The sequence below is a fragment of the Delphinus delphis genome, chromosome 19, assembly GCF_949987515.2.
Source record: "Delphinus delphis chromosome 19, mDelDel1.2, whole genome shotgun sequence".
Lineage (NCBI taxonomy): Eukaryota > Metazoa > Chordata > Mammalia > Artiodactyla > Delphinidae > Delphinus > Delphinus delphis.
The window spans coordinates 30,733,993-30,761,877 of record NC_082701.1 but is presented as its reverse complement, the minus strand read 5'-3'; the positions used below and the strand labels follow the sequence as shown (position 1 = coordinate 30,761,877).

At 51.0% G+C, this 27,885-nt stretch overlaps 2 protein-coding genes across 5 annotated transcripts; one reads left to right on the top strand and one right to left on the bottom strand.

Annotated features, from left to right (window-relative positions):
• On the top strand, window positions 1-20,933 carry EPX (eosinophil peroxidase). Its single transcript, XM_059998553.1, has 13 exons — window positions 1-76; window positions 184-277; window positions 535-710; window positions 855-972; window positions 1,063-1,192; window positions 2,054-2,260; window positions 7,403-7,721; window positions 9,218-9,378; window positions 9,734-9,989; window positions 10,403-10,573; window positions 12,941-13,178; window positions 13,745-13,957; window positions 20,819-20,933. Exons 1-12 carry the CDS (start codon window positions 1-3, stop codon window positions 13,944-13,946), a joined length of 2,148 nt encoding a protein of 715 aa, XP_059854536.1. The 3' UTR covers window positions 13,947-13,957; window positions 20,819-20,933.
• On the bottom strand, window positions 14,986-26,268 carry MKS1 (MKS transition zone complex subunit 1). 4 transcript variants are annotated; one of them, XM_059998554.1, is made up of 18 exons: window positions 26,189-26,268; window positions 25,666-25,775; window positions 24,474-24,544; window positions 23,845-24,000; window positions 22,746-22,843; window positions 22,430-22,558; window positions 22,062-22,166; window positions 21,513-21,621; window positions 20,926-20,982; window positions 19,810-19,852; window positions 19,489-19,554; window positions 17,941-18,011; window positions 17,537-17,606; window positions 17,330-17,437; window positions 16,518-16,651; window positions 15,946-16,028; window positions 15,762-15,859; window positions 15,511-15,654 (listed from the first exon to the last, which is right to left on the bottom strand). In XM_059998554.1, the coding sequence occupies exons 1-18, from the start codon at window positions 26,266-26,268 to the stop codon at window positions 15,563-15,565; spliced, it is 1,680 nt and encodes a 559-aa protein (XP_059854537.1). In that variant the 3' UTR covers window positions 15,511-15,562. The 4 variants fall into 4 exon arrangements, with proteins under 4 accessions (XP_059854541.1, XP_059854537.1, XP_059854538.1 ...); XM_059998558.1 differs by lacking the exon at window positions 15,946-16,028 and having other exon boundaries at window positions 14,986-15,654; XM_059998555.1 differs by lacking the exon at window positions 25,666-25,775 and having other exon boundaries at window positions 26,189-26,258.
• Window positions 26,269-27,885: the final 1,617 nt, after the last annotated feature.

The following is a 27,885-nucleotide window of genomic DNA, read 5'->3' as shown; positions in this document are numbered from 1 at the left end:
ATGAAGTTGCTCCTGGCCCTGGTTGGGCTCCTAGACACCCTCACCCTGGCCCGGCTCTCTGAGGGCACCACCCCAGGTAATAGCCCCTTGGACAGCCAGGGAGGAGGGCAATGGAGGGGGAAGCACTTGGGTCTGAGGGACCTGTGGCTGCCCTGGACCCTAAGCCTCCTTCCCTCTGAACAGCCTCCCCTAGGGTAGTGGAGACCTCAGTCCTCCAGAGCTGCATAACAGAGGCCAAGTTGCTAGTGGATGCCGCCTACAATCAGACTGAGAGGAGGTGGGCCCGGGCCTGGGTCTGGGGACTGCATGGGCCTGGAAGGGTTGATGATGGGGGATGGATGGACTCTAGCCAAGGTCATCTCACCCATCACCTGCCCCTGGGCACCTTGGGACAGTGCCATGTCGGTAGAGAGTCTCCCTTCTATCCATCCTTCTGTCTGTTTACACCGTGCTGACTGTCCACTGCCCAGGCTAGGGCTCTGCTGGGTGTGTCTGCTTCCTCTCTCCAGCCCTCCCTTCTCCTCTTCTGGGCAGCATCAAGCAGCGGCTTCACAGTGGCTTGGCCAGCCCCATGGACCTCCTGTCCTACTTCAAACAACAAGCAGCGGCCACCAGGAGAGTCGTTCAGGCTGCCGATTATATGCATGTGGCCTTGGGACTGCTGGAAGAGAAGTTACAACTCCAGGGGCCCGGATCCTTCAATGTCACTGGTACTGCGGAGTGGAAGGAAGCCAGGAGGGGGTTGCAGGGTGCACGCCTCGGGGTGTTGGGAGGGGAGAGGGGAAGGGGATGGGAGGTACAGAACAGACCAGCTCTAGAAGAAGCTAGAACCCTGCCCACTGTCCCACCCGCAGATGTGCTAACGAAATCCCAAATGCGGCTGCTGTCCCAGGCCAGTGGCTGTGCACCCCGGGATGAAGCCGAGAAGTGCAGTAACAAGTACCGAACCATCACTGGGAGATGCAACAACAAGTGGGTGCTGGGGCAGCACCTCACCTGGTGGGGCCCAGTTCCCTCCTCTCCTCCCCAACCCTGCTAACCCCAGCCCACCCACCACTGCAGGAGGAGACCACAGCTGGGGGCCTCCAACCAGCCCCTGGCGCGCTGGCTGCCAGCCGAGTATGAGGACAGGCTGTCGCTCCCCTTCGGCTGGACCCCCGACAAGAAGCGCAATGGCTTCCTCCTCCCCCTTGTGAGTCAGGGCTGAGGGGCTGGAGGATGTTCCATCTCTTCTAAACGTGGGGAGTAAAAGCACAGCCCGGAGTCAGACAGGGCTCGAACCAGGCTGTCCCACAGGCTGGCTGATGACTCTGGGCAAGGACTCCAGCTGAATCAGTTTCCTCAGCTGTAAAACGGCCGTAAAACCCACTTAATATTGCTGTTGTGACTACTAAATAAAGTCCTTGATATAAACACCCATGTAGGATGTGATATATTAATGCTAGCCATTACAATATTGTTTTTTTCTGAAAGAATTCATGTCAAAGTACCTTGCTAAATATAAGAAGCAATACATCTTAATGTAGTTCTATCTATTGACCTAAACTATTTCACATTTAACAATTTATCAATCTTCTATTCATATGCCAAAATAACAATCTGTCATCTACCCATCTATCAACATCTATTTATCAATTTTTCTTCCGTTGATCTTTCCATCTATCCAATTCTCTGTTTATTATCCATCGCCTAGCAACCAATCCTTGCATCTGTCAATCAGTTCTACCATCTAATTATCCATTAGTCTATAAATTGATCTATCAGTTTCATCTATTTATGTCTCTGGAGAAGCTGGTGGGGTCTGAGCCAGCCAACCTGGCCCGTCCCCTTCCTGGAATTACTCCTGGAGTCCTCAGGAGCTGGGCTGGAGAGCATCCTTGTAGGAATGACAGCCACATAGGAAGTGGGACAAAGCAGGAGAGGGGAGGGGAGGGCAGGGGAGGAGGAGGGACTGTGTTAACTCCAGCAGGGGCAGCCTGCCACCCCCTGAGTCCTGGGTTGGCTCTGACACCTTGCAGAGTCAGCGCCCCACGCTGATCTATCTCCCCACCAGGTCCGAGCCGTCTCCAACCAGATCGTGCGCTTCCCCAGTGAGAGGCTAACCACCGACCGGGGCCGGTCCCTCATGTTCATGCAGTGGGGCCAGTTCATTGACCACGACTTGGACTTCGTCCCTGAGTCCCCAGCCAGAGTGGCCTTCACTGTGGGCGTCGACTGTGAGAGGACCTGTGACCAGCTGCCCCCCTGCTTCCCCATCAAGGTACTTAACCCTGACTCCCAGGCTCCTGATGTGGCCTCCACCTCTGGCAGAGAGCTGGGGCTGGGCATCTGGTACCTAGTGCACCTGCCTTAAGGAGCTGCCTGTGACTCTGGAGTATCAGACAGAGATGCACAGTCTGGCACAGACGCCTGGTTCTGTGTGTGTTTGGGGCGGGGGCGGGGGGCAACCTGCCAGGAAGTCCCGGTGCTGGCCTCACAGAAGGGGAAGAAGTTGAGACTAGCCTTGACCCCTGGGTCCCTTTCCAACAGGGGAAGACTTTAGGGTCTCTTAGCTCTTGCCCTTCTCTCCCTCCTGGGGTGGTCTGAGGGCCCTGCAGTTCTCACCATTTCCTGGGATCGGGCTGTGAGCACGGTGCTATCCTTCAGCTGAGAGGCAAGGATGGTGAGGGACACTAGGGAAGAAAAGACGGGCTCCAGGGAGCACAGCCTCTTCTGGGGACAGAGGGGACCCTCTGTGCGCGCGCGCACACACACACGCACACACACACACACACACACACACACACACACTCACTCGCCCCTACTGGGTAGGGCAGTGTTCTCGCGACATGACATGTGAGGGCCCCTGGCTGGCTCCTTCCTCAAGCTCCTCTGGGGAACTGTCCCTCATCTTCCTATTATACCTTTAGCTCTTGACTTTTTTTTATTTATTTAATTTTTAACATCTTTATTGGTGTATAATTGCTTTACAATGGTGTGTTAGCTTCTGCTGTATAACAAAGTGAACCAGCTATACGTATACATATATCCCCATATCTCCTCCCTCTTGGCTCTCCTTCCCACCCTCCCTATCCCACTCCTCTACGTGGTCACAAAGCACCGAGCTGATCTCCCTGTGCTATGTGGCTGCTTCCCACTAGCTATCTATTTGACATTTGGTAGTGTATATATATCCATGCCACTCTGTCACTTCATCCCAGCTTATCCTTCCCCCTCCCTGTGTCCTCAAGTTCATTCTCTACATCTGCTTCTTTATTCCTGCCCTGCTGTTAGGTTCCTCAGAGCCTTTTTTTTTTTTTTTTTTTTTTTTAGATTCCATATATATGTGTTAGCACACGGTATTTGTTTTTCTCTTTCTGACTTACTTCACTCTGTATGACAGACTCTAGGTCCATCCACCTCACTACAAATAACTCAATTTCGTTTCTTTTTATGGCTGAGTAATATTCCATTGTATATATGTGTCACATCTTCTTTATCCATTCATCTGTTGATGGACACTTAGGTTGCTTCCATGTCCAGGCTATTGTAAATAGAGCTGCAATGAACATTGTGGTACATGACTCCTTTTGAATTATGGTTTTCTCAGGGTATATGCCCCGTAGTGGGATTGCTGGGTTATATGGTAGTACTGTTTTTAGTTTTTAAGGAACCTCCATACCGTTCTCCATAGTGGCTGTATCAATTTACATTCCCACCAACAGTGCAAGAGGGCTCCCTTTTCTCCACACCCTCTCCAGCATTTATTGTTTGTAGATTTTTTTTGATGATGGCCATTTTTACTATTTCCTTACCCATATTAGGGAAGTTTTCAACTATAATCTCTTCAAATACTTTCTCAGTCCCTTTTTTTTCCTCTTCTTCTTCTGGGACCCCCATAATTTGAATGTTGGCGTGTTTAATGTTGTCCCAGAGGTCTCTGAGATTATCCTCAGTTCTTTTCATTCTTTTTTCTTTATTCTGCTCTGTGGTAGTTATTTCCACTATCTTATCTTCCAGGTCACTTATCCGTTCTTCTCCCTCAGTTATTCTGCTATTGATCCCTTCTAGAGAATTTTTAATTTCATTTATCGTGTTGTTCATCATTGTTTGGTTGCGCTTTAGTTCTTCTAGGTCCTTGTTAAACGTTTCTTGTATTTTCTCCATTCTATTTCCAAGATTTTGCATCATCTTTACTATCATTACTCTGAATTCTTTTTCAGGTAGACTGCCTATTTCCTCTTCATTTGTTAGGTCTGGTGGGTTTTACCTTGCTCCTTCATGTGCTGTGTGTTTTTCTGTCTTCTCATTTTGCTTAACTTACAGTGTTTGGGGCCTTCTTTTTTCAGGCTGTGGGTCCGTAGTTCCCGTTGTTTATGGTGTCTGTCCCCAGTGGCTAAGGTTGGTTCAGTGGGTTGTGTAGGCTTCCTGGTGGAGGGGACTAGTGCCTGTGTTCTGGTAGATGAGGCTGGATCTTGTCTTTCTGGTGGGCAGGACCACATCCAGTGGTGTGTTTTGGAGTGTCTGTGACCTTATTAAGATTTTAGGCAGCCTCTCTGCTAATGGGTGGGGTTGTGTTCCTGTCTTGCTAGTTGTTTGGCATAGGGTGTCCAGCACTGTAGCTTGCCTGTCGTTGAGTGGAGCTGGGTCTTAGCGTTGAGATGAGATCTCTGGGAGAGGTTTCGCCGTTTGATATTACATGGAGCTGGGAGGTCTCTGGTGGACCAGTGTCCTGAACTCGGCTCTCCCAGCTCAGAGACACAGGCCTGACACCCGGCCAGAGCACCAAGACCCTGTCAGCCACACGGCTCAGAGCTAAAGGGAGAAAAAAAGAAAGAAAGAAAAAGAAAGAAAGAAAGAGAAAGAAAATAAAGTTATTAAAATAAAAAATTTATTAAAAATTAAAAAGATTCTTAAGCAATAGAAAAAAAGAAAGAAATAAGAGAACAACAAACCAAAAAAACAAATCCACCAATGATAACAAGCACTTAAAACTATAGTAAAAACAACAACAGGGCTTCCCTGGTGCTGCAGTGGTTGAGAGTCCGCCTGCCGATGCAGGGGACGTGGGTTCGTGCCCCAGTCCGCGAAGATCCCACATGCCGTGGAGCGGCTGGGCCCGTGAGCCATGGCCACTGAGCCTGCGCATCCGGAGCCTGTGCTCCGCAATGGGAGAGGCCACAGCAGTGAGAGGCCCGCGTACCACAAAACAACAACAGCAACAACAAAAACAGAACCCTAGGACAAATGGTAAAAGCAAAGCTATACAGACAAACTCACACAAAGAAGCATGCACATACACACTCACAAATAGAGAAAAAGGAAAAAAATATATATAAAAAAATGGAAGAGAGCAACTAAATCAATAAACAAATCTACCAATGATAATAAACTCTAAATACTAAAGTAAGATAAACATAAAACCAGAAATAAATTAGATGCAAATAGCAAACCCCAAGTCTACAGTTGCTCCCAAAGCCCACCTCCTCAATTTGGGATGATTCGTTGTCTATTCAGGTGTTCCACAGATGCAGGTACATCAAGTTGATTGTGGAGATTTAATCCGCTGCTCCCGAGGCTGCTGGGAGAGGTTTCCCTTTCTCTTCTTTGGTCGAACAGCTCCCGAGGTTCAGGTTTGGATTTGGCCCCACCTCTGCGTGTACGTCTCCTGAGGGCATCTGTTCCCGCTCAGACAGGACGGGGTTAAAGGAGCCGCTGATTCGGGGGCTCTGGCTCACTCAGGACAGGGGGAGGGAGGGGCACGAAGTGCGGGGCGAGCCTGCGGCGGCAGAGGCCAGTGTGACGTTGCACCAGCCTGAGGCGCGCTGCCCGTTCTCCCGGGGAAGTTGTCCCTGGATCCCGGGACCCTGGCAGTGGCGGGCTGCACAGGCTCCCAGGAGAGTAGGTGTGGATAGTGACCTGTGCTGCACACAGGCTGCTTGGTGGCGGCAGCAGCAGCCTTAGCGTCTCATGCCCGTTTCTGAGGTCCTCGCCGATAGCCACGGCTCGCGCCCGTCTCTGGAGCTCCTTTAAGCAGCGCTCTTAATCCCCTCTCCTCGCGCACCAGGAAACCGAGGCAAGAAAAAGTCTCTTGCCTCTTCGGCAGGTCCAGACTTTTTCCTGGACTCCCTCCCGGCTAGCCGTGGTGCACTAGCCCCCTGCAGGCTGTGTTCTCGCCGCCAACCCCAGTCCTCTCCCGGCGCTCCGACCGAAGCCCGAGCCTCAGCTCCCAGCCCCGCCCGCCCCGGCGGGTGAGCCGACAAGTCTCTCGGGCTGGTGAGTGCTGGTCGGCACTGATCCTCTGTGCGGGAATCTCTCCGCTTTGCCCCCCGCACCCCTGTTGCTGCGCTCTCCTCCGTGGCTCCGAAGCTTCCCCCCTCCGCCACCCGCAGTCTCCGCCCTCAAAGGGGCTTCCTAGTGTGTGGAAACCTTTCCTCCTTCACGGCTCCCTCCCACTGGTGCGGGCCCCATCCCTATTCTTTTGTCTGTTTTTTCTTTTGCCCTACCCAGGTACGTGGGGAGTTTCTTGCCTTTTGGGAGGTCTGAGGTCTTCTGCTAGCGTTCAGTAGGTGTTCTATAGGAGTTGTTCCACGCGTAGATGTATTTCTGATGTATTTGTGGGAAGGTGATCTCCATGTCTTACTCCTCCACCATCTTGAAGGTCTCCCTAGCTCTTGACTTTTAAGCCAAGCATAGCAAATGCCACCTCAATTTAGAGTTACATTACTCGATGTGCAGGTCTGTTTTCACGGAATTGCCAGCTTCCTGCAACCTGTCCTGGGTTTCCTCGACCTTCACCGTCTCCGAGGCACCCGGCACAGAAAGGGGCTTAGGAAATGTCTGTTGAATTGAATGGAATGAAAGGAGCACAAGCCTCATGTCAGGAGAACTAGGTTCTAATCCCTCCTCTCCCGCTAACGAGTTGTCACTTCCCCTCTCTGAGCCTCAGTTTCCCCACCTATAAAATGAGGATCTAAGGCCTCGTCCATTTTTTTTTTTTTTTTTTTTTTTTTTTGCGGTACCCGGGCCTCTCACTGCTGTGGCCTCTCCCGTTGTGGAGAACAGGCTCCGGACGCGCAGGCTTAGCGGCCATGGCTCACGGGCCCAGCCGCTCCGCGGCATGTGGGATCCTCCCGGACCGGGGCACGAACCCGTGTCCCCTGCATCGGCAGGCAGACTCTCAACCACTGCGCCACCAGGGAAGCCCCAGGCCTCGTCCATTTCTAACCTTTCATGCCTCTATGACACAACGTGCTAAGGGTGCTCGGATGACCTGGTGAGCAGCGTGAGTCTGGATGAGTCAAGGAGGGCTTCCTGGAAAAAGGGAGTTTTGAGCAAGGTTTTGAAGCAGGTGGGGGATGACCAGGAGGAGTGAGCTTGCTCGGGAGGGGCCCCAGTGTCACTGGCTCCTCTTCCACCTCAGATCCCACCCGATGACCCCCGCATCATGAACCAGCGTGACTGCATCCCCTTCTTCCGCTCGGCACCCTCGTGCCCCCAAAACAAGAACGAAGTCCGCAACCAGATCAACGCGCTCACCTCCTTCGTGGACGCCAGCATGGTGTACGGCAGCGAGGACCCCTTGGCCATGAGGCTGCGCAACCTGACCAACCAGCTGGGGCTGCTGGCCGTCAACACCCGCTTCCATGACAACGGCCGGGCCCTGCTGCCCTTTGACAACCAGCACGAAGACCCGTGCCTGCTCACCAACCGCACCGCGAACATCCCCTGCTTCCTGGCAGGTCAGACTGGGGGGACGGAAGGACGAAACAGCCAGTCCCTGGGCTCCGGGTTGGGAAAGCCTCGTGGGACTCGATGGGGGCGCGTGGCTTCAGACCTCAATATTAGGCACACAGATCTGTGCATAGTCATCCCAGAATCAGTAAGTTGGAAGGAGTCCCTTTGTGAACCCGGTGTGTGGCCGGAGATCGCCACTTGACTCTCTTCGGTGACAAGGGGCTCACCCCCTCTGCTGTTCATCTGGTGCGGTGCTGACTGCAGACAGCCCCTCCCCCCCCCCCATTTTGATCCAATGCCCATCTGTTGCTCTTCATCATGCTTCTAGAACCTCGGAGAAAAAGCTCTATCTTTCACACAGTAATAGCCTCTTTAATAACCTGAAAGTAGCTTTCACTTTCGCCTACCTTTTTTTTCTCCTCTGGGCTAAATTCCCTTAGAATCTTCAGTTTCCCCCCTGCTCTTGCTAGACACTGTCACCTGGTCCCTTCTTCTGGAGGCATAATCTGAACTCTCCTGGGGGTCTTTGCCCCTGCCCGCCTTGCTGGTTATCATAATGATGGTCATCGCTTCTGGTTACTTACTATATTTAAATGTGCCGTCTCTGATCCTTACAGCAGCCCTGAAAGGAGAGCACTATGAGCACCCTCGTTCTGCAGATGAGACACTCATCAGGGAAGATAACTAACGTGCTCCAGAGCAGAGTGTCAGATGGCAGAGTCCACAGTGAGGACTCAAGTCAGGGTAGTGGCCAGGTCTGGGCTCTTTCCACTCTGCTCCACCACCTCCTTTGCAGGGAGTCAGCTCCAGCCCCTTTTCTAAGGACTGTATGTTTCTTTGCTCCTGGCAAGAGCGGCATGCGCCTTCACCAGAGGTTTACTTAAGAGTAGATTGAATAAGACCACATTACAAGGGCTTAGTTCAAAGCCAGCAAATGACTGTGTGTAAGGCCAACCTTTAGGAACGTACTTTCCTTCCCGGCCTCTAGGAGAAGGTCTGGCTACGGGAACAGGCTCTGCCCAACCTTCCTTCTTCCTCCTTCCATGGGGCTCCCTGGGGAGAGCAGCATGACACCAAGCCCAAGCTGGGGAGAGGTCCAGCCCCCGGGAGAGAACGTGCAGAAGGATACAACCCACAGGACAGGTTCCTAGAGTCGCCCAGGACCCTCCACCAGCTGTGGATCTGGTAATCCTGCAGAGCAGAATCATTAGGCAAAAGGGTTCCTGCCCAAGACCAGCAGCTGCCCTGTGCCACCTCGCGCAGACTCATTCCCGTAACTTAGGGACCCGAGACTCCACTGTCCTCCCACTCGTGGCCCATTGTGTTTGTCAGTGGAGCCTCACAGCACAGCTGAGGAGATGGAGGTCCAGTGAGGGCCAGGAATTTGGCCCAGGTCACAAAATCCCACCACCTCTTTCTAGTCCCCAGAGCTCTGTCTGCCTTAGCAGAAAGACATTGCTCTGGGAAGGACTATGGTGACTCTGAACTTGGGGTTTTCAAGGTGACAGCCGGTCAACTGAAACCCCGAAACTGGCAGCCATGCACACCCTCTTTATGCGAGAGCACAACCGGCTGGCAACTGAGCTGAGAAACCTGAATCCTCGGTGGACCAGTGACAAGCTGTACCAGGAGGCTCGGAAGATCGTGGGGGCCATGGTCCAGGTAGGGGGCCCTGGGTCTCAGCATCCCTTAGAAGGCAATCTGGCGTGAGAAGCCATCCTGGGGGATGTGCCTCAAGTCAGCTAGGTCTGGGTGATTGAGAGTGTTCCTGAGATCTGACCTGTATCCCCAATACTGCCGCTAGCTCTCTCTGTGGCCCCGTTCATGTCACCCAGCCTCTCTGGGCCTCAGTATCTCCATCAGACAATGGGAGATTAACATCACCACATTTGACATACTGCCAATAAAGAATCAATATGTCTGAGCAGCGCTTCGAAAAGCAAAAGGTCTGTCCAAAGGCAGGGGAGTGGGGTGGGTGGCCACTGAGGTAACGTTCCTCCTCCATCTTTTCTTCCAGATCATCACCTACCGGGACTTTCTGCCCTTGGTTCTGGGCAAGGCCAGGGCCAGGAAAACCCTGGGGTCCTACCGGGGGTACTACCGCAAGGTAGACCCCCGCGTGGCCAACGTCTTCACGCTGGCCTTCCGCTTCGGCCACACCATGATCCAGCCCTTCATGTTCCGCCTGGACAGCCAGTACCAGGCCTCAGCACCCAACTCGCGGGTCCCACTCAGCTCCACCTTCTTCGCCAGCTGGCGAATCGTGCACGAAGGTGACCAGGTTTTCCAGAGGCAGGCAGGGCGAGGGAGTGGGGCCCAGCTTAGTGTCGGAGGCCAGGCTACTGCTAAGCATCTCCCCAAGTGAGTGAAAACAAGGCAGGCGCCACCAAGACCCTCAGTCACGGGCCTCCCGTCCCCTCCGGGATTAGGGGATTTCTAAAAGGGGAGGAGACTGGTGGTTGTGGTCCTGAAAGGAGCTTGCCTTCTCGGAGAAGTGGGGGTGATTGCTTTTCTTGCCGGCTCCAGCTCCCTTCACGTCCACCCAGGCCACCGTTTCTGGATACAAACATTATAGAATGTAAGTGACTGGCTTGTCCAGCTCTGAGCTAGCTTGGCATCATGTGATGACCCTCGGGGCTTCCAAAAGGCTGGTCTAATCTGTGTTGCTCATATTCCCCGCCACCAGGTGGCATCGACCCCATCCTCCGAGGCCTCATGGCCACCCCTGCCAAGCTGAACTGTCAAAATTCCATGTTAGTGGATGAGCTCCGAGACCGGCTGTTTCGGCAAGTGAGAAGGATCGGGCTGGACCTGGCAGCTCTCAACATGCAACGCAGCCGGGACCATGGCCTCCCAGGTGAGGGGGCTGCCCGCCCCTTCCCAGGCTTCCCCAGAGCAGGGTTGCTGGTGATGGTTGGTTGGGGGGAGGGTTCAGAGAAGACCCTTGGCGCCTCCTTTCTGACTGGGACTGTCTACAGGATGCGCTGAGGCTGATGCCACAAAGCATCCCTGAGGCCTCCTTGTTGCTGTTCTGCCACATCTTCTCCATCCTCCATAGGGTCTCTAGCTTTAGGGTCACAACAGGACCAGGACTTGGACGCAGGAGCTGAACAAAGGAGATCAGGACTTTCCACGTAGAGAAAAACAGTGGCTTTAAAAAGCAGGGAAGGGCTTCCCTGGTGGCGCAGTGGTTGAGAGTCCGCCTGCCGATGCAGGGGACACGGGTTCGTGCCCCGGTCCGGGAAGATCCCACGTGCCGCGGAGCGGCTGGGCCCGTGAGCCATGGCCGCTGAGCCTGTGCGTCGGAGCCTGTGCTCCGCAACGGGAGAGGCCACAGGAGTGAGAGGCCCGCGTACCGCAAAAAAAAAAAAAGGCAGGGAAGAGCTGCTCCATGCCCCACCACCCTGGCAAGATCCAGGGAGGCAGTTCCAGGGATATAGAAACTGGCTCTTGGCTCTAATTGGGCAAAGAGCCTGAGAGGCAGGGAACAGGTGGAGTAAAAGTAACGGCCTTGGTTGTTTGGTGAGGCCACAGAAAGACTTCATCTCAGGAAATAAGAAAAATTAGGCACTTTGCTAGGATCTTTAATGGATATTAACTCTTTTAGTCCTCCCAATGACCTTGAAAAGCAGCTGTGACAGACATTTTTATAAATGAGAAAATAAACTCAGAGACATCTAGTAATTGGCCCAAGCCCACATAACTAGGAAGTAGTAAAATTCGAATCAGTTTCAAAATTTCTCCTTCCATCCCCCTGTTCAATCCACGATGTTAGGGGAAGGCTTTGGCCACAGCCTCACTCATCTCTCCCTCTCCCCATCTCCTACTTCCCTGTCTAAACACAACCCGAAGCCCCATCTGCCTCTGCTAATTTTTGGCCGTGAATAATAAAGGGTGGGCAGTTTCTACTGCACCTAACACAGCCCCTGGCTAGCACACAGCAGGCGCTCAAGAACCTGAGTTTCTTTCCTTCCCTACGCTTGGGTGCTCCTGACAGCTAGTGTTGTGGGCGCCCCCTGCTGGAGGTCTGATATTGCTAGCTGCCCAAGCTGCCACACGGTTTCTGTACCCTCTAAACTGTCCCACAAATAGTGTACTGATCGCAGCTCTTGCAGTCTCCTCCAATCCCTTCCCAAATTTGGAATTGGAAGGCCTGGTCTGAACTCCACTTAATGGTGGGGTGACCTTGGAAAAGTCACAGTTGCTCAAGCTCAGCGAATATCCATTGATAACACCGGGATTACAAAGTACCTCACAAAAATGTGAGGATCCTGAGAGATAGCCGCACAGCAGTGCTCGGTAATGGTGAAACCTTATGTGGTTTTCCTTTGTTCAGCTTGGGGGCTGGGGTTTGGGAGTTGTAGTTCAATGGACAACGTTGGGCTGGTGTTTCTTTGAGTCACGGCAAAGCTATCTTCCTCCTATCTTAATGGTCCCCATCATATCATGTGACTTGTCATGGTGTGGGATCCTGATGGCTGAGAAATCAGTATGGTCTTTGTTAGTTTCTGAGTAGGTGAAAAAAAAATTTTAATTTTAGTTAAAATTTTTAATTTTAAATTATATTGAGACATAATTAACATATCACAAAATTTACCAATGTAAAGCATATAATTCAATGATTTTAGTATATTTAGAGTTGTGCATCATATCTAATATCAGAACATTTTCATTACTCACAAAAGAAACCTAGTAATAATAGTCACTCCCCACCCCCACTCCAGCCCCTGACCATTACCAATCTTCTATCTCTACATATTTGCCTATTCTAGACCTTTCATATAAATGGAATCATATAGCATGTGGTCCTCTTCTGAGTAGATAAATTTTTTCCATGTTCTTCATTTCTTGGTTCATTCACTCATTTATTCATTCGGGCATTCTACAAATCTGAGAGTCTTTCCTGTTCTAGATAATGTCTTACTTGTGCCTGATTAATGCCACGATAGTATCATTGTGATTGTGAGTGTTGGGTTACGACAGCTTCTTACATTAGGACACACTCCTCAGCGTGTGCGCAAAGCATGGTTGTCTGCTCGCACTGCAAATTAAGAGGGCAGTGGTTTGGTCTTTGGAAGGTTCAAGGCCTCTTCTGCCAGCAGGGGTTTTCTTCTGCCCAATATTGCCTGACCACAGAGCTCCCCCGGGAGAAATCGCGGCGAGCAGAAGCTAATGGGAATCCGCAGGGGTAAGACCGAACTGCTCCTGTCCTCTCTCCCTACAGGGTACAATGCTTGGAGGCGCTTCTGCCGGCTCTCCCAGCCCCGGAATCTGGCACAGCTCAGCCAGGTTCTGAAAAACCAGGGTTTGGCAAGGAAGTTCCTGGATCTCTATGGAACACCTGACAACATTGACATCTGGATCGGGGCCATCGCAGAGCCTCTTTTGCCAGGGGCCCGAGTGGGGCCTCTCCTGGCTTGTCTTTTTGAGAACCAGTTCAGAAGAGCCCGAAATGGAGACAGGTAAGTGCCCCTACCCTAAAGGGACCAGCCCCAGAGGCAGGGCAGAAAAGCACTAGAATTTCAAGACTCAGCAATGAGAGAAAGCACTCTTTTTAGCTTCATCTCTTCCAAGTACACAGGATCTGAGACCAGGAGCTCCTCCCTGGAGAGCTTGGTAAGAGGCAGAGAGAGCACCTGCCTGAGTTGGAGGCACCTTTAACTCAGGAGAGAGACTTCTCAGCCTCACTGTTCCAGGCTTAAGGATCCCAGAAAACATGGGCACAAAAGCTAAATCTGGTTTCCCTCCAATAAGCTTGTGGTTTAAGACTTGACTTCTTATTTGGATTTGGCATTTACCTGGGTTCAAGTCCAGTCCTGGCTACTTAAATTACTGTGCAATTAATACTGGGCAATTTACTAGACTGCTGAACTTGTTTCTTCCTTTATAAAATGGGGATCATACCTATTTTGCAGGGATTTTGGAGAATCGAATGAAATAATGTATGTAAAGTACTTCACACACAGCAGGTCCTCATTCCTGTTCATCCCTGCCAAACTTCACCCACATCTCTCCGCTGTCTTGGTAGGTTCTGGTGGCAGAAACGGGGTGTTTTCACCAAGAGACAGCGCAGGGCCCTGAGGCACATTTCCTTGTCTCGAATTGTGTGTGACAACACTGGTATCACCACCGTTCCGAGGGACATCTTCAGGGCCAACACCGACCCCCGGGGCTTTGTGCCCTGCACCCGCATCCCCAGCCTGAATCTGTCAGCTTGGAGACGCAGATGAGGCTTCTGCAGGTAAGGGGGACCTCCTCCAACAGCCCTGGGCTGGGTCAGGCCCTCACATCCTTCCCTGGACAGGACAGCTGAGTCCTCTCAGGCCCCTAAGCAGAAACAACAGAACTTGTCTCTAGCAACAGATCACGCTTGCACAGTGGCTTCCCAGTGTGCTAGCCTCTGGGTTGATAGGTAACCCCAGGGCCCAGGACTTTGAGGCGCAATTAGGAAGTATCCAAGTAGCCTCAGCTTGGTCACCAACACCCTAAGAACAGCTCAATCTCTGGACATCCAGCAAGCTCCTCACTTGGCCACTTGTGCTGCTTCCACAGGAGTCCATCCCAAGCCTCCGACCTTGGAGAGCTTGGAGACAAGGAAACCTGGGGAAGACCACAAGGCTACCTCCTCCCCTGGAGCAACTGCTTCCTGCTGATGCTTTTGCTGGCTATAGCTCAGAGCTGGTTCTCTGGCTGGGAGTGACGGCCAGGGTTCCCAGCAGCAATGAACCCTCCTGCCATGCGAGCCTCTTATGTAATAGGTCACATGTCAGCTCCAGGTGCAAGGGCTTGTGAGCCAAGCAAGGGGGTCCTGAGGCCCAGGCAAGAGGAGTCATCTTCATCTCCAGCCACTTTCATCTATTTCCCACCCTGTCCCTGACCCCTGCCTATGACTGGGAGGCCACAGAGTCCCAGCCTCCAGCCACCCCATGGTCTTTCTCTGGAGCCTGCAGGCTGCACAGCACCCTCTGCTTCTACCAATAAAGCACCCCTGAGGGCAGAAGCTGGTTTCTGCATTGGGCTCAGGGGGGGCGCGGGCTGGACCTCAGTCCCATGATTTGCTCCAGATGTTTAAGAGGAGTGCTGCTAAGACACAGCTGGCACTAACCTTAAAGCCTCCCCTGGAGGCTGAGTTTAGAGCATCAAAAGAAACACTGTGGAGTAGGAAAAGGCAGGGAAGGGCAGCAGCGTTAGGGGCCCCGACATCAAGGAGAATAGCTTGGCCGTGAAAGCGACCCAAGCAGAAAACCAGCCGACAGAACGTCAGTCAGTATAGAAAGTTTTTATGTACAAAAAGCACAATAAAAGATGACAGCTAGCTAGCAGAAAGGACTGGGCACTGCCTTCAGCCTTCATTTACTATAGAAACAAGCCCCCAGCAGGAAAGGGAGGCTACCCTGGGAAGAGGAGGCTGGGTTCCCAGGCCAGGAGTGTAAGATCTCTCTCGCCTTCTTTCTCGGGCCTCCATGTGTAAAGCAGGTGTGGAGCAGGTGGTACTGCTGCCCTCTGCCACTGAGACCATGAGACAGGCCGGAAAGGAGGCTGTGTCGAGGACAGAACTAACTTTGGGCTTCCCCCCAAAACTGGTCTCAAACCAAAAAGCCTGTCTTGTTGCGATGGTCACTTGCAGTGGCTGACATATGAAGACAGGGAGCATATGGGGGCCACAGGGTGTTTGGCTTTGTTGCCACCCAGCAGCTGAAGACCAGGCAGGGGTCCAGCCCAGGATTCTCAGCTCTTCCGGTTCTCAGCAGGTCAGCGGGGTCTCTAATCAGAAAGACGAAGAGGGCCCAGGCCTTGGATATCACCCGTCTTGTCCTCGTGCACGGTGGGCCAGGACTGCAGTGAGCTAGGAGACCATGGTTCCCGAGGGGCTCACGAGGTCCTGGGGAAGGCTTTCTCGGGCCTCCTGCATGCGGCGCCGGGCTCGACGGAAGGCTTCTGTGAGGGAAGCAGACACAGGAGTCAGCTGCCATGGTGTGGGGGAAATGGGGCCCACGGGGATGCTGGAGGGGGGTGTAGCTGGAATTGGGTGGGGGGAAGCCTACCTAGCACGTTGTGAATGGAACTTTGCTGGCTGAATCCCTCCAGACGGTCCAACACGCTCCTCATCCTCTTCCGGAGAGAACTTGACTCCATGAAGGCCCTGCAGGGGAGCCCGCCACGTGGCCATGGCTGCTCTTGCAGCCCTCAGGGTCAGAAGCCCCAAGGCGGAGGGCGATGGCCACTCACCTGGACTGCTGCAGACAGTGCAGGCGGAAGGTGACACTGCCTGTGGTCTCTGTGCGGAGTCCAAAGCGGCTCAGACGCTCCCCCTGCGGCACCCGGTTAACGTCAGGTTTCTGTTGGTTCCTAGACCCCAGGCACCACAGTGGCCTCACTCCCATTCTTATTCCCCTTCTTGGGGAGAACAGTTCTGTTGGGGAAACTTCATCCCAACACCCAGATTCCACCACCTCCCAACTGTAAATCAAGGAACATTCCGACCTCGTTCGAGAATCAGCAGTCTTATAAGCTGCCTGCCAATCCTCTGGTTCCTGAGGACTCAGGGATGGGCTGGAAGGAGGGGCCAGTTATTCCGACAGGGACCAGGGGAAACCTCTAAGTGTACTATTTTCCAGAGCTCTCCTAGGATAGCAGTGATCTTTGTACCTGGTGCAAGATGTGGCCGAGACAGGAGGGAAGGGACTAAGCAATAATGAAGCAATGAACAATTAAGAGTCCTTAACCCAGATTCCACCTTACTCCAGAAGAGATAGGGACATAAGTTCCCAGCATGAAGTCTCCCCAAAGACAAAAGTCACCTTGAAGGTTCCTGGTATCCGCACGTAGGAGAGGTCCTCCAGCTCCAGAGAGCCGCCAATGAAAAACCTCCTGAGCTCGGCCGCCGGGCCCAGCTCCAGCGGCCTCCACGTAGGGACCGTCAGGGTGTGCGAGCCTGTGCAGGAAGCGGAGAACGGGGCCGGAAATGGCACGTGCTCCCTTGCTGCCTTCCCAGCAATGACACGGGCCTCGCCACCACCAAAACACCTGGTCTGGTAATGGCCTGACCTCTGGTGAAGGTCATCAGAGTGGTTTAGGGTACCCACTTGAAAATCAATCAGATGGAAATTCAGATCTCAGCTCTGCCAGTTATTACCCGGGCACCAGGACAAGTTTCTCAACCTCTCTGAACCCCATTCTCCTCACCTAATAACAACACCTATGCCTCACAGAGTGGTGGGGAGAATTAAATGAGAAGCACTTAGCACACTGCCTGGCGCACAACAGAAGACAGCGGCTATTATTTCAAAAGGAGCTGACCCACTCAATACACGTCCGCCGAGAGCCCATCTTGCCACGCGGCTGCTCCCTCGAGGCCACGAGTCAGATCAGAGGAGCCGGAGGCAGAGCCCAGAGCTGCTCAGCTTCCCAGTTAGCTGTCATTTCACCCAGTTGTCTCTAACAGAGGGGGAAAATTTCCTCAAGAGGAGCAAGGAAATCTTGCAAGTTAAGTGCTTCTAATTCCCAGTCATCCCTACTCCTCACAGGAAGTGGTCGAATCTTCTGAAGTGTTAGCCTTATTTCTAGGAGCTAGGGCACATGGGCCACATGAAGGGCAGGGATGAGCGGTCACCTGGGGTGGCAGGCAGCACCACAGCCCCGTAGCCTTCCACGCGATACCTCTGCCAGAAGTCCAGCGAAAGGACCTCGCAGTAGAGCACAGGCCATGCCGGGAGAGCACCTGCAGCAAGGGGGAGAAGCGGCCAGGTCATGGGAGGCCTTCACCAGGAGAGGGCCTGTCTGAGGGGCCCCAAGGCCGAGCACCTGCCGGGCCACTCACCGGCAGATTCATCCTCGTGGAGGAAGGAGGCCTCAAACGTGAACGGGTAGGAGAAGTAAGCCACATTATCCTAAAAAAGAGGAATGTTATTTTATACTCAGTGTCATGGGGTGGACGAGGGCTCACTTGGAATTTGTTTTCCCTGTAGCCAATGACAAGGTCACCATCCCAAGGGAAAAAGAAAAACTATCACCCCAGGTAGGAAATAAAAGGCTGACAGGTGAAGGGACACCCAAACCCGAGCTGCTACCACTCTCAAAAAGGCAGAGAGAACCCTTGGACCAGGCATCCCTGCAGAGCCCACAGCGAAGGGCCGGACCCAGCCCTGGAATCTTCCCCAGGCCGTGAGCGTGATAATCTTCAGATGCCTTCCCCCTCCTAGGTGCCCCCTCTCGCTGCCCTACCGTTCCCAGGGACTTGGTGGCACAGGTCTGTGTTATTCCTGAGAGCTGCTGGAATGCTGGGCTTGACCAGCCTGAAAACCAAAGACCACATATAGTAAGCCAACGGGGAGGAAGGCAAGCAGTTGAGAAAAAGACAAAGTTCCTGTCTCCATTCACTCACTCGTTCATTTCACATTCACTGTGTGTCTGCTATGTGCTATGACCGATCACTGGGGACATCTTGGTGACCAGATAAAAAAGCTTCCTGTCTCTCATGGGGCTACCATTCCAGTTGGGGGTGGGAGGGGGGAACAGACAACAAACCAACCAACAAATAGACTATCAAGTAGTAACAAATGCTAAAGTAAAAATAAAACAGGGTGAAGGGACTGAGTGGCTTGAGGCTCATTTAGACGGGGTGGTGAGGGAACACCACTCAGAGGCGACACTTAGGCTGAAACCTAAACTAAAGCAGAACCAGTCGTGCAAAGATTGGACACAAAAGCTTTCAGACAAGAAATGGCCCTGAAAAGGCCCTCAGGTGGGAATGAACTTGGCCTGCTCAAGAACAGAAATTACAACTGCAATGCTGTAAGGGAGGGATAGGCAGGGGCCAGCTCGTTCAGAGAATGGAGTCTGGATTTGGCTCTAAGTGGGAAGGGAAGCTGTTGGGGCTTTAAGTTCAAAAGATACACAACTGGTTTACATTTTAAAGGCTCAGTTAGGCTGTGGTGCACGTGGCAAACGAAACGTAAGAGGGAGCAAGACAGGAAGTGAGAGGATAAATTAGAAACCTAATGCTTCGGCCTAAGCAAGGGATGATGGTGGCTTGGCCCAGGGTCCTCGAGAGAACAGAGGATTCAAGACATCTTCTGGAGACAGAACTGCCAAGAACTGCTGATAGAATGAATGGCGGTAGGGAGCTAGAGAAAGTGAGGAGTCAAGGATGTCTCTTAGGTTTCTGGTATCAGAAACTAAGTAGATGACATTGCCATTCTGCTAAGATGGGCAAGACCATGAGGGCAGGTGTGAGGCAAGAGGGGGAATCAAGAAGCTTTTGGTCACGTTAAACAGGAACGACAAGAGGTAAGTGGACATGACTCTGGAGTTCAGGGGAGAGGCTAAGGCTAGAGAGGGACATCCGGGAGTCTGAGACATACAAACAGTACTGAAGCCACAGGATGTATGAGGCCACCTAGAAAGACCGTGGAGAGAGAGTAACAGAAGGCCAGGCCCAGCCTTGGATACTCTAATAGTTTTAGGTCAACAGAAGATGAGGGAACAGCCAAGAAGGCCGCTGAGCCCCCAATGAGAGAGACGAGAGGAGCACAGAGCCAGAAGCCAAGAGGACAGTCTCAGCGAGGAAAGTGAGCTGTGGTGAATGCTGCTGACAGGCCAAGTAGGGTCAAGGCAGAGATGTCACCACAGGGTTTCACATCTTGGAAGTGACCTATGACCTTGAAAGGAACAGTAACAATTTCAGTGGAGGAGTGGGGAAGGAAGTCTGACCGAATGCCTCCGGAAAACTGTCAGAATGGGTAAAAAGAGAGACTTATGAATATTACTTACTAGTAGTTGGCAATTCCACGAAGAAGTGGACGTAAAGATTGTCAAACTCATAGCCTTGGGCTGAAACTAAGAAAACAGGAAACTGTTTCAGATTATCCTCCTATCACCCTTAACACCCGCCCCAGTCCTAAAGGGCCTACCGTGGGTGGAAGCGAGTCCCTCAAGGGCCAGGAACTCCCTGTGCTTCCAGGAAAGACACATGCCTGAGTCTCCCGAGTGCTGCGGACAACCCAAGGGCTCTACTGGGGCGGGGAGGATTACTCCACAGCTAAATCTGACACTTGCCAGCATCAAGGGGCTTCTGTCTGGTGAGACACTTACCTACTTCTCCATTTACAAAGAGCCGGAGGGCACCTGGTACCGTCTGAGGTAGAGAGAAGTGGGGACAGATCAGGAGGTCTGAGGGAAGCGACACCTCTCCTCCAGCCTGCCCGTAAATCCCCAGAGGGCCTGACGCTGGACGCCAGATCCAGCTGTGTGACTAATCCCGCTTCCTCCCCACCTGCCACTTCTCCATAAATCTGTTTCCTTCATTTCTAATGTAATGTAATGGAAAAAGCACCTAATTTACATGGTGGGGAAGGCAACAAAGTGTGGGGTATTTACAAGAACGGCCAAGAGAAGCAGACACAGCTGCCTGCCGCCGTACGGCGAAAGGCTAGAGACCCCGGCTCCCTCTAGAGGGAGGTCAAGAGACCAGGAAGTTTCCTTGTTAAATTATTTGTGTATCTATCTTATCTCACTTTTTAACACCGAAAATCTGTTGCTAATACAACACAAAAATAGTGAAAGTTAATTTTTTAGAGAGAGAGAGGGAGACCACCAGGTAACTCTCTCCTTGTTTCCAGATCTAGAAATGGAACTCCTGGAATAAGAGAAGACAAAGAATAGGACCACAGGATTACGGACTTAAACTCTTTTGTTTTGTTTTAAGAGCCAAACTATTTGACAAACAGAAATGACACCCCTCCCTCTCTATGGGGCATTAGGAAAAATATCTACATGAAGAGCAAGGAAGACACTTTTCATCTTTATATTTATTTATAAAATGAATTACAAAGTAATACATGAATGCACTCCCACTGATAAAAATTCAAAACCACCTAAGTTTAGAGAATAAAAAGTAAACATTCCTGACATGTCCCTCTCACCACCCAATAGCCATCTACCATTTCCCAATCCCACCCCCTCCCCAGAGAAAGCCACCCATAGGGTGTGTGCCCTTTGAGACCTTTTCCTATGCATTAACAGTTCTATATCAATATGCAATGCTTCTAAAACATAACAAGGACTATACTCTAAATGTTGTTTTTTACTTTTTTCCACTGAGGAGTATGTCTTTGGGACCCTGAAGAGAGAACTGTCACTGAGCCGCAGTCAGAACGCTCTGGCTACAGAAACCCAGCTGGCGGAGCTGCAGGAAACCCAGCTACTCACCGTCTCAAAGTCAGTGCCCACGAGGCTGTTGAGATACTCCTTGTGCCGGCCATAGAGCTGAGGAAACAAACCACACTGAAACTCAAGGTGCGACCCCAGCCAGGCCAGGGTCCAGATCTGCATGGGAGGGAGAAAAGCAGCAGGAGTGGGACGTGCCACAGAAAGCTGGGCCTAAGCATCCCAGACACTGACATCTGACCGTGAAGCACAGAGGCTCTGGAGTCCACCGGTCTGGGACCAACCTGGCTCTCGCACTTACGTGACCTCGGGCAGACTGCTTAGCTTCTTGATCTCCATTTCCTCATTTATAAAGTGGTAATAATAAAAATATTCACCTAAAGGCTTGTGGTACAGCCTAAATGAAATAAAGTATGTGAAGGGCCTAGCACAGAGCATGGCAAATGCTCAAATAAATGGTCATTATTGTGATGATCTTATAATAGGATCGAAACCTTACATCTGACATGTCAGCAGCGCTTCCCAAGTCAGGCAAGGCCTCTAAGAGCAAGGCCTTGCAGCTGCTGACCCAACCTCGGCCGCGGCCTCGGCTCCCAGCTCTCTGGTTCCCAGACTGAACCAGCACTTACGTCCCCGAGCGCACGCTGCTCCCGCTCTTCCTCCTCAGGCTGTGCAAGGGAGGACACGCTGTCAATCGTATACTTCCACAGCTCCTGCTTCTCCCCGTCTGTCTCGATTCTGTAAGGTCAAAGCCACAAAGGGACTAACTCAGCAAACAGGAGGTGGGGCCCTCCAGACCCAGCCCAGGGAGGAGCCGATTTACAGTTCTGTTATTCTAAGACGTAAGATGAGGAACAGTCAGGCCAGAGGAGAAGACCTGGCTAGTTCATCTCTCTCAGTTTTGATTAGTCCCTACACGCAGCAGCACAGAGAATTATTTTCACTTGACGACACTGATGAAGGTATCACTTTCAAATCCGGGTAGGTGCATATTTTCTGAGAAAAGGTTGCCCAGTGTCCTAAGGGTCTATGACCTGGAACAGAATATGAACCACTGGCTCGGAATTTAAAAGTTAGAACACATGAAGGGCTTTCAGAGAATCTCCTCAACTTGGGGCAAGAAGTGAAGCCAAGGAAAGCAATGCCAGTCTCCGCCATCCCTTTCTTCCTCTTCTCACCTGTAGGGTCCTCTGGAGCCAGTGAAGTCAGGTTTTACTGTGATCACACCATTACTGTCCACCTTCAGAGTACAGAGGACATGTTCATACTTCTTATAGCCAAGCCTAGAAACCAGGGAATTAACACCAGGGTTCAAGACTGCTGCCCCACCTCCAGGGAAAGAGGAAGAGGTGTTCAGGACATATCAGGGGAGAGGACAGAGGCTGGAGTGAGAATTGTCATGGTAAAATACTCTCTTCCAAAGAAAAAGTAGAAGGAAAACATCCCTCCCTCCCATATACCTGGGATGACTATAACAGGAGAGTGATGGTTAGTGACAGGAGAAGAGAATGAAGGTCTGAGCTGGGCAGTAAGAAGCTTCACTCACTTTCCATAGGGACCCAGGTCTGCCATGATGTACATTGTCTGAAGAGGGGTGTTGATGACATGGCTGTTCCGGATGAACTCTTCTGAGGGTTCCCAGGTGACGATTCGTGACTTAAGGATGCCACCCTCCCTGGGAGACACCACAGGAAGGGTCACTTCCCTGGCACCCCCCGAACAGCCTGAAGGAGTAGCTCTGGGGAGCACACGAAGGTGGAGGCCCGCTGCAGGATGGGACGCTCGAGTTGGTGGGCATACGGGGAACACAGGCATGGACGGACCACAGAGGCCGCCACGGCCCTGTACACACTTGCACTCACATCCCTCGCCTGTCCTGCCGTCGCCGCCTGACATTTGCCATTCGCTCGACCAAGAATGACGGCATTTCGCTGGCTGCGGTGGTCATTTTCTGACAGTGCTGGGAAAACAGAGCAGCCCAGTGTAAGCCTGCTCAGGGCCGTGTGGGACCAAGGACCTGGAGGGAAGTCTTCCTTCTGAAACTTCACACAGAACCTGAACCTCAGCGCACGGCCACCTCACAATCACACTGACGGCGGGCACAGTGGCACAAACAGCCCAAGGAAGAGCCCAACCAAGCCTTGGTTTGCCCGAAGGTTAGAGCAGCACATTACCCTTGAGAAATGAGTTTATTTATGCTCATCTTAAAATGAGCCTGCAATCTCTAAACACATACCAACAAAAGGTTTGGTGAGTCTGCCTGGTATCCTGTGGAAAACCCTCCCATGGGTAACTGAAGACTATCTGTAATTTTCTTTTGTTTACCAAAACAGACAACCCAAATTTTATATGCTACCAACCCACAGCTTTCCTGATATAAGCATCAATCTTTCAAAAACATTCACTTAACACCTGGCTCCTTGCAGAGATCTACAAGGTCACAGACAAAAATCAGATAATATAGGCACTCCCCTCCCTCAGGAGAGTGATGGTTAGTGATGGTTAGAATATCCAGAAGAAAATGTAAAACAAGTCCATGAGGGTATAGCTGTCATAGGCAAACTGAGGATATAAGCCATTCCCCACGCAGTACTGAATCCTTCTTCAAACCCATATATTCAGTTTCGGCTGAATCCGTGATGAATTTTATCTAAATGGCTCTAGACTCCAACCACCTGTCTGATCTCATGATGCACAGAGGAAGCCAAACCCAGTGGTTGCTTCTCCCAGTCTGTAGGCTGCAAGCCTGTGATTAGAGACACTGCCGGCTCCCCCAGGCCCTCCAGCAGATGGAGCCGGGAGCAGCAGCCTCACCACCCGCAGACTGTGCCCACCTACTCCAGCTTGGCTGCCAGAAGGTCTGTATCCCCTTAACAGGCTTCCGAGTTAACATACAGAGAGGCCGGAAAGCTAGGGCAGACAAAGGTGAAGGGAGCTACGGTGCTTGGGGAAGAATGCTACCTCCTCCAAATTGGTGTATCTATCAGAGTCAGTGTAGGTAAAGATTCGTCGGTTCTTCCTGCCATCCAGATCCTCCAGCTTCAGAATCTCTTGGCGGTACTGATGATCCAAAGGGCTCTGACAGGCTGCTTCATTTTGGTACAGATCTACTTCGAACTGAGGTCACAAAGAAACAAAGTTCTACTGAGAATATGTCAAATTTTGCTCCTGTAACAGTTTGGTCAAATTAGTTCTATAGAGCTGATGCAACTTGACATGTTCTCATAGCCAACTGTCATTTATCTAAACTAATGGAGGACAGGAGAGCCAACGAATGTTAGAGCTAAAAGGAACCACAGTGATAGTCTAATTCAATTCTGCTATTACAGAATTGACATACCAAAACAGTAATTCTGCTGTTTTGGTATGTGGCCCAGAGATGAAAAGTGTCTTACCCAGGATTATAAAACTGGGTAGTGGCAGGCACTATATTCCATTGACCCCATAAGCACAACAGTGGAAAGTATAAACTGTTACAAGCTTTCTGGAAATCAGTTTAGCCATATGTATCAAGAATCCTTCCCTGTGACTAGTCAGGTGGAGGTGGACCAGGGGGAGGCAGACTGAGCAGACAAGGGACACTGGCTCACCTGGCTGAAGAGCTTCTCTTGCCACCCAATCACGACCTCCTCCTCTTCATCTACCTCCGGGCGGTGTCCACCTCCAAAGACAACAGAGTGAGTCAAATGTTTGAGCCAAACTAGCACCACTTCTCACTCTGTGGTTGGTTATAACCAAAGTCCCTGCTCTTATATTTGCCACAAAATCAGTTGGAGTTCACTGATCTATGAAGTACTCACTCTAGACTTACTCTATAGAGGCTGTGGATATGTGTAGAAGCCAAGATTAGGACCCAAGAAGTCTTAATCACTACTCTGATTTGAAAAAAAGGAAGTCATGCCTTCCAGGAATTATTTGATCTAATTCAGTATCAAGAGCTGACATTTATTAGATACAGGCTAAATAGCTCTTCCTCAATCCCAACTGCCTACATTTGCTAGACAGGAACTGTGGCATTTTTATCTTCACTATTCCTGAAGCCGTATATCTAGAATCACTAACACTATAACCTTAAGAGACCAAGTATCAGGAGAGAAAAGGAAAGACATACAACTGATTTTTTTTTTTAAAGAACCAAATCTAATACACACGCTCCTAGCTGAGTGTGCCTTTTCCAAAGACACATGCTTCACAACCTGCCAGCTCACACTCTTGCCCAGGAATATTTTTGAACAGAAACAACAAAAGCAGAGAGACCAGTGACCTAACGCAAACACACTGTCCTCTCTTCCTCACTTTTCTGGCTTCCCAGATAAGGAAAACTGCTAGAACACAGACGGTGTTAATATGTACATTTTCCAAGCAGACCCCAATTTTTAAGCTGTTTTAAAAAGTGTTTAGTTGTATGTTTCAAGCTTGGAGTGATATTTTCTCTTAGGAAAAAAATGCCACAAATGGTATTTACGTTGACAGGCAAATTTATAACGTATCTAAAGTATGGTATTTGCTATTTCCCTACATTTGACCACAATTCGGATCAGCATCTTGACGGCAGGAATCAAGCCTTATTCAATTTTACACAACGTAATGTAGTAGTTAAAATTGCCTGGGATCAAATCCTGGCTTCAACATTTACCAGCCCTGTGACCTTGGACAATAAACCCATCCTCTCTATACCTTTTCTCAGACTATAGACCTGGGTCTACTCTGTCTTAAGAGGTAACCTCCACCCTAGGCCCTTCCCCAGATCCCCACGCGGCCACATCACCACCATTCACCCACTGGTGGATGGGTGAGGCCTAAAAGTGGCCAAGTCTATGAGGTCCTTCCCAGGCTGGGCAGCAGGCTGGCAATGGAGGTAGCTGCTTGATGTGATTCTTTGCAGGTGGACTCTGCCAGGAAAAGAGAAGCCCAAAATTCTCGTTACAAAACACTCAACCAGGAGATGAGCGCAGAGCAAAGATGGAGAAACAAAACTCAGAAGAGGGTACGGCTACCAAGAATGTGGCGGGGTGTAGGCGACAGAGGGGATGTGAGTGGGGCACGGGGACCTAAGGAGAAGACGATGGGAGAGTGTACTGGAGACACAGGGCCTCGAGAAACTTGGGAGGGGCAGGGTCCTTAAAGGGTGGGTCTGGAAGTTGTGAGTGAAGAGGGTGCCGGGTAGTGAGGGAGACGCGGGGAGACGAGGTGACCGCGGTCAGGACTGCAAACCCAAGTGAGGGTCCCAGCAAACAAGAAGCGAAGTTCAGGCTCTAATTATCTGACAGCATAAAAGCACGGGGCTCTGGGGTGATGCGACTACCGGAGGCGGAGGTTGCGCACGGGGTCCCAAGAGCGATACACGGCCTCTCCGGTGTCAGTGCTCCAGACGGTCTCCGCCATGACAGCTGCGCTGCGCGCGACTGCGCCGGAAAGCGCGCCGCCCCAGTTCCCCTGGCAACGGAAACGCTGGGTTAGGGAGGCGGGAGCCCGGTTCCCTACGCGGCGCGGCAGAGCCCCGCCCGTTGCAGGCGCAGGCCAGTTGGTGCCAGCGCACGCTTCGGCTGGGGCTCGTGCGGGCTTGCCGCTGATCCTGAGTGGGAACGAAGCTCGCTCATACCCAAGGCCAGACTTGATGCACTTTACAAATGAGGAAACTAAAGCAGCGCTGGAGGCCGCTTTTATACAGATTCAGACAGAAATGGTGATGGACACCAAACCCAAGCGTCCTGAGTTCTCAACTACTACTTTTTCCACCACACGACACAGCCTTCCACTGAATCCTGGGAAACTTTGGCCTCCTAATCGGTGGAGGTGACTCACAGAATGCACCCATTCTTCCCAAAGGAGTCAGGGGAGGTGATGACGGTTACCCAGACATGAAAATATATTCTTGGAAGAAGGCAAAAAAGTGTCAAGATTTATTAATCCTTGTGTTGGCATTCACTGAACCAGAGAAAGAAGAAACAAGGAAGCTAACAGTAAGGAAGGAAAAGATGTCATTATTGCACTGGGTTTTCCCCTGCGTGTGTTATTTCCGGATTTTTAAGCCACCTTAGTTAGATACCTCACTGGCCTTGGGAAAAGTCAACAAAATGCCATTATGAAGACGTGCTTCACTGGACTGCCAAAGGCAGGACACACCATAACCTTCAGTCTAGCTCCCTGACACCTTGGGGATGTCAACAATTTTCAGCCTTTGACATTTGCTGCTTCCTCAACAGAGTAGGCAATTGTCCCCTGAACTCAAGAATCTCATGCCAGTTTCATTATATGGCATTGGGAGCCCTAAGCAACAAAGGTGCTGTTGTGTAACACTAAGGACTCACCGTAACAATAGCCCTATTTATTTAAGATCTGATACAGCCTGGGTGCTTTGTTTGTATTGTCCCCAATCCTCCTAGAAACCCCTTAAGTAGGTATTTGTTATTCTCATTTAATCAATGAAGTTATTGAAGGCCAGCGCTTGAAGGCTGAACTCTAGTAAGTGGTGAAGGAGCTGAGATTCCAGGCCAGGTCTGTCTTTTGAAGCCTGAACACCTTCCACTCTGCTTCACGACCTCTCACCTACCAATTTATTCTATAAGAGCACACAGTTGCCAATCTGGGAAATAATTATTTCGACAGGTGAAACCATGGAGGCAGAATATTAGCTTTTAAGAGAAAAGCCACTCTAATTTTTTCTTTTAAAGTTGTGCATAGGCAACACTGTGCCACATGAACAGCAAATGATAAAGGTGGAGCCAGGACCAACAGTTTAGTTTTATACCAAATCAAACTTATAGCAAAGTCAATCTGACATAGACAAAATAGGTACTGTACCACATGGTATGGAAATATAAGTTATTTGTCTAACCATAGTTGAATTATTTTTATACAGGTAAACTAGATTTTTATTCTCCTTATTTACTGGTATAAATCAGGATTCTTAAAATTGGGATCCATGAGGAGAGTTCAAGGGGTCTATTGACTCTTTCCCTTACCAGTAGGGGGTACCAGTATGAGATTAAGAGATACAAA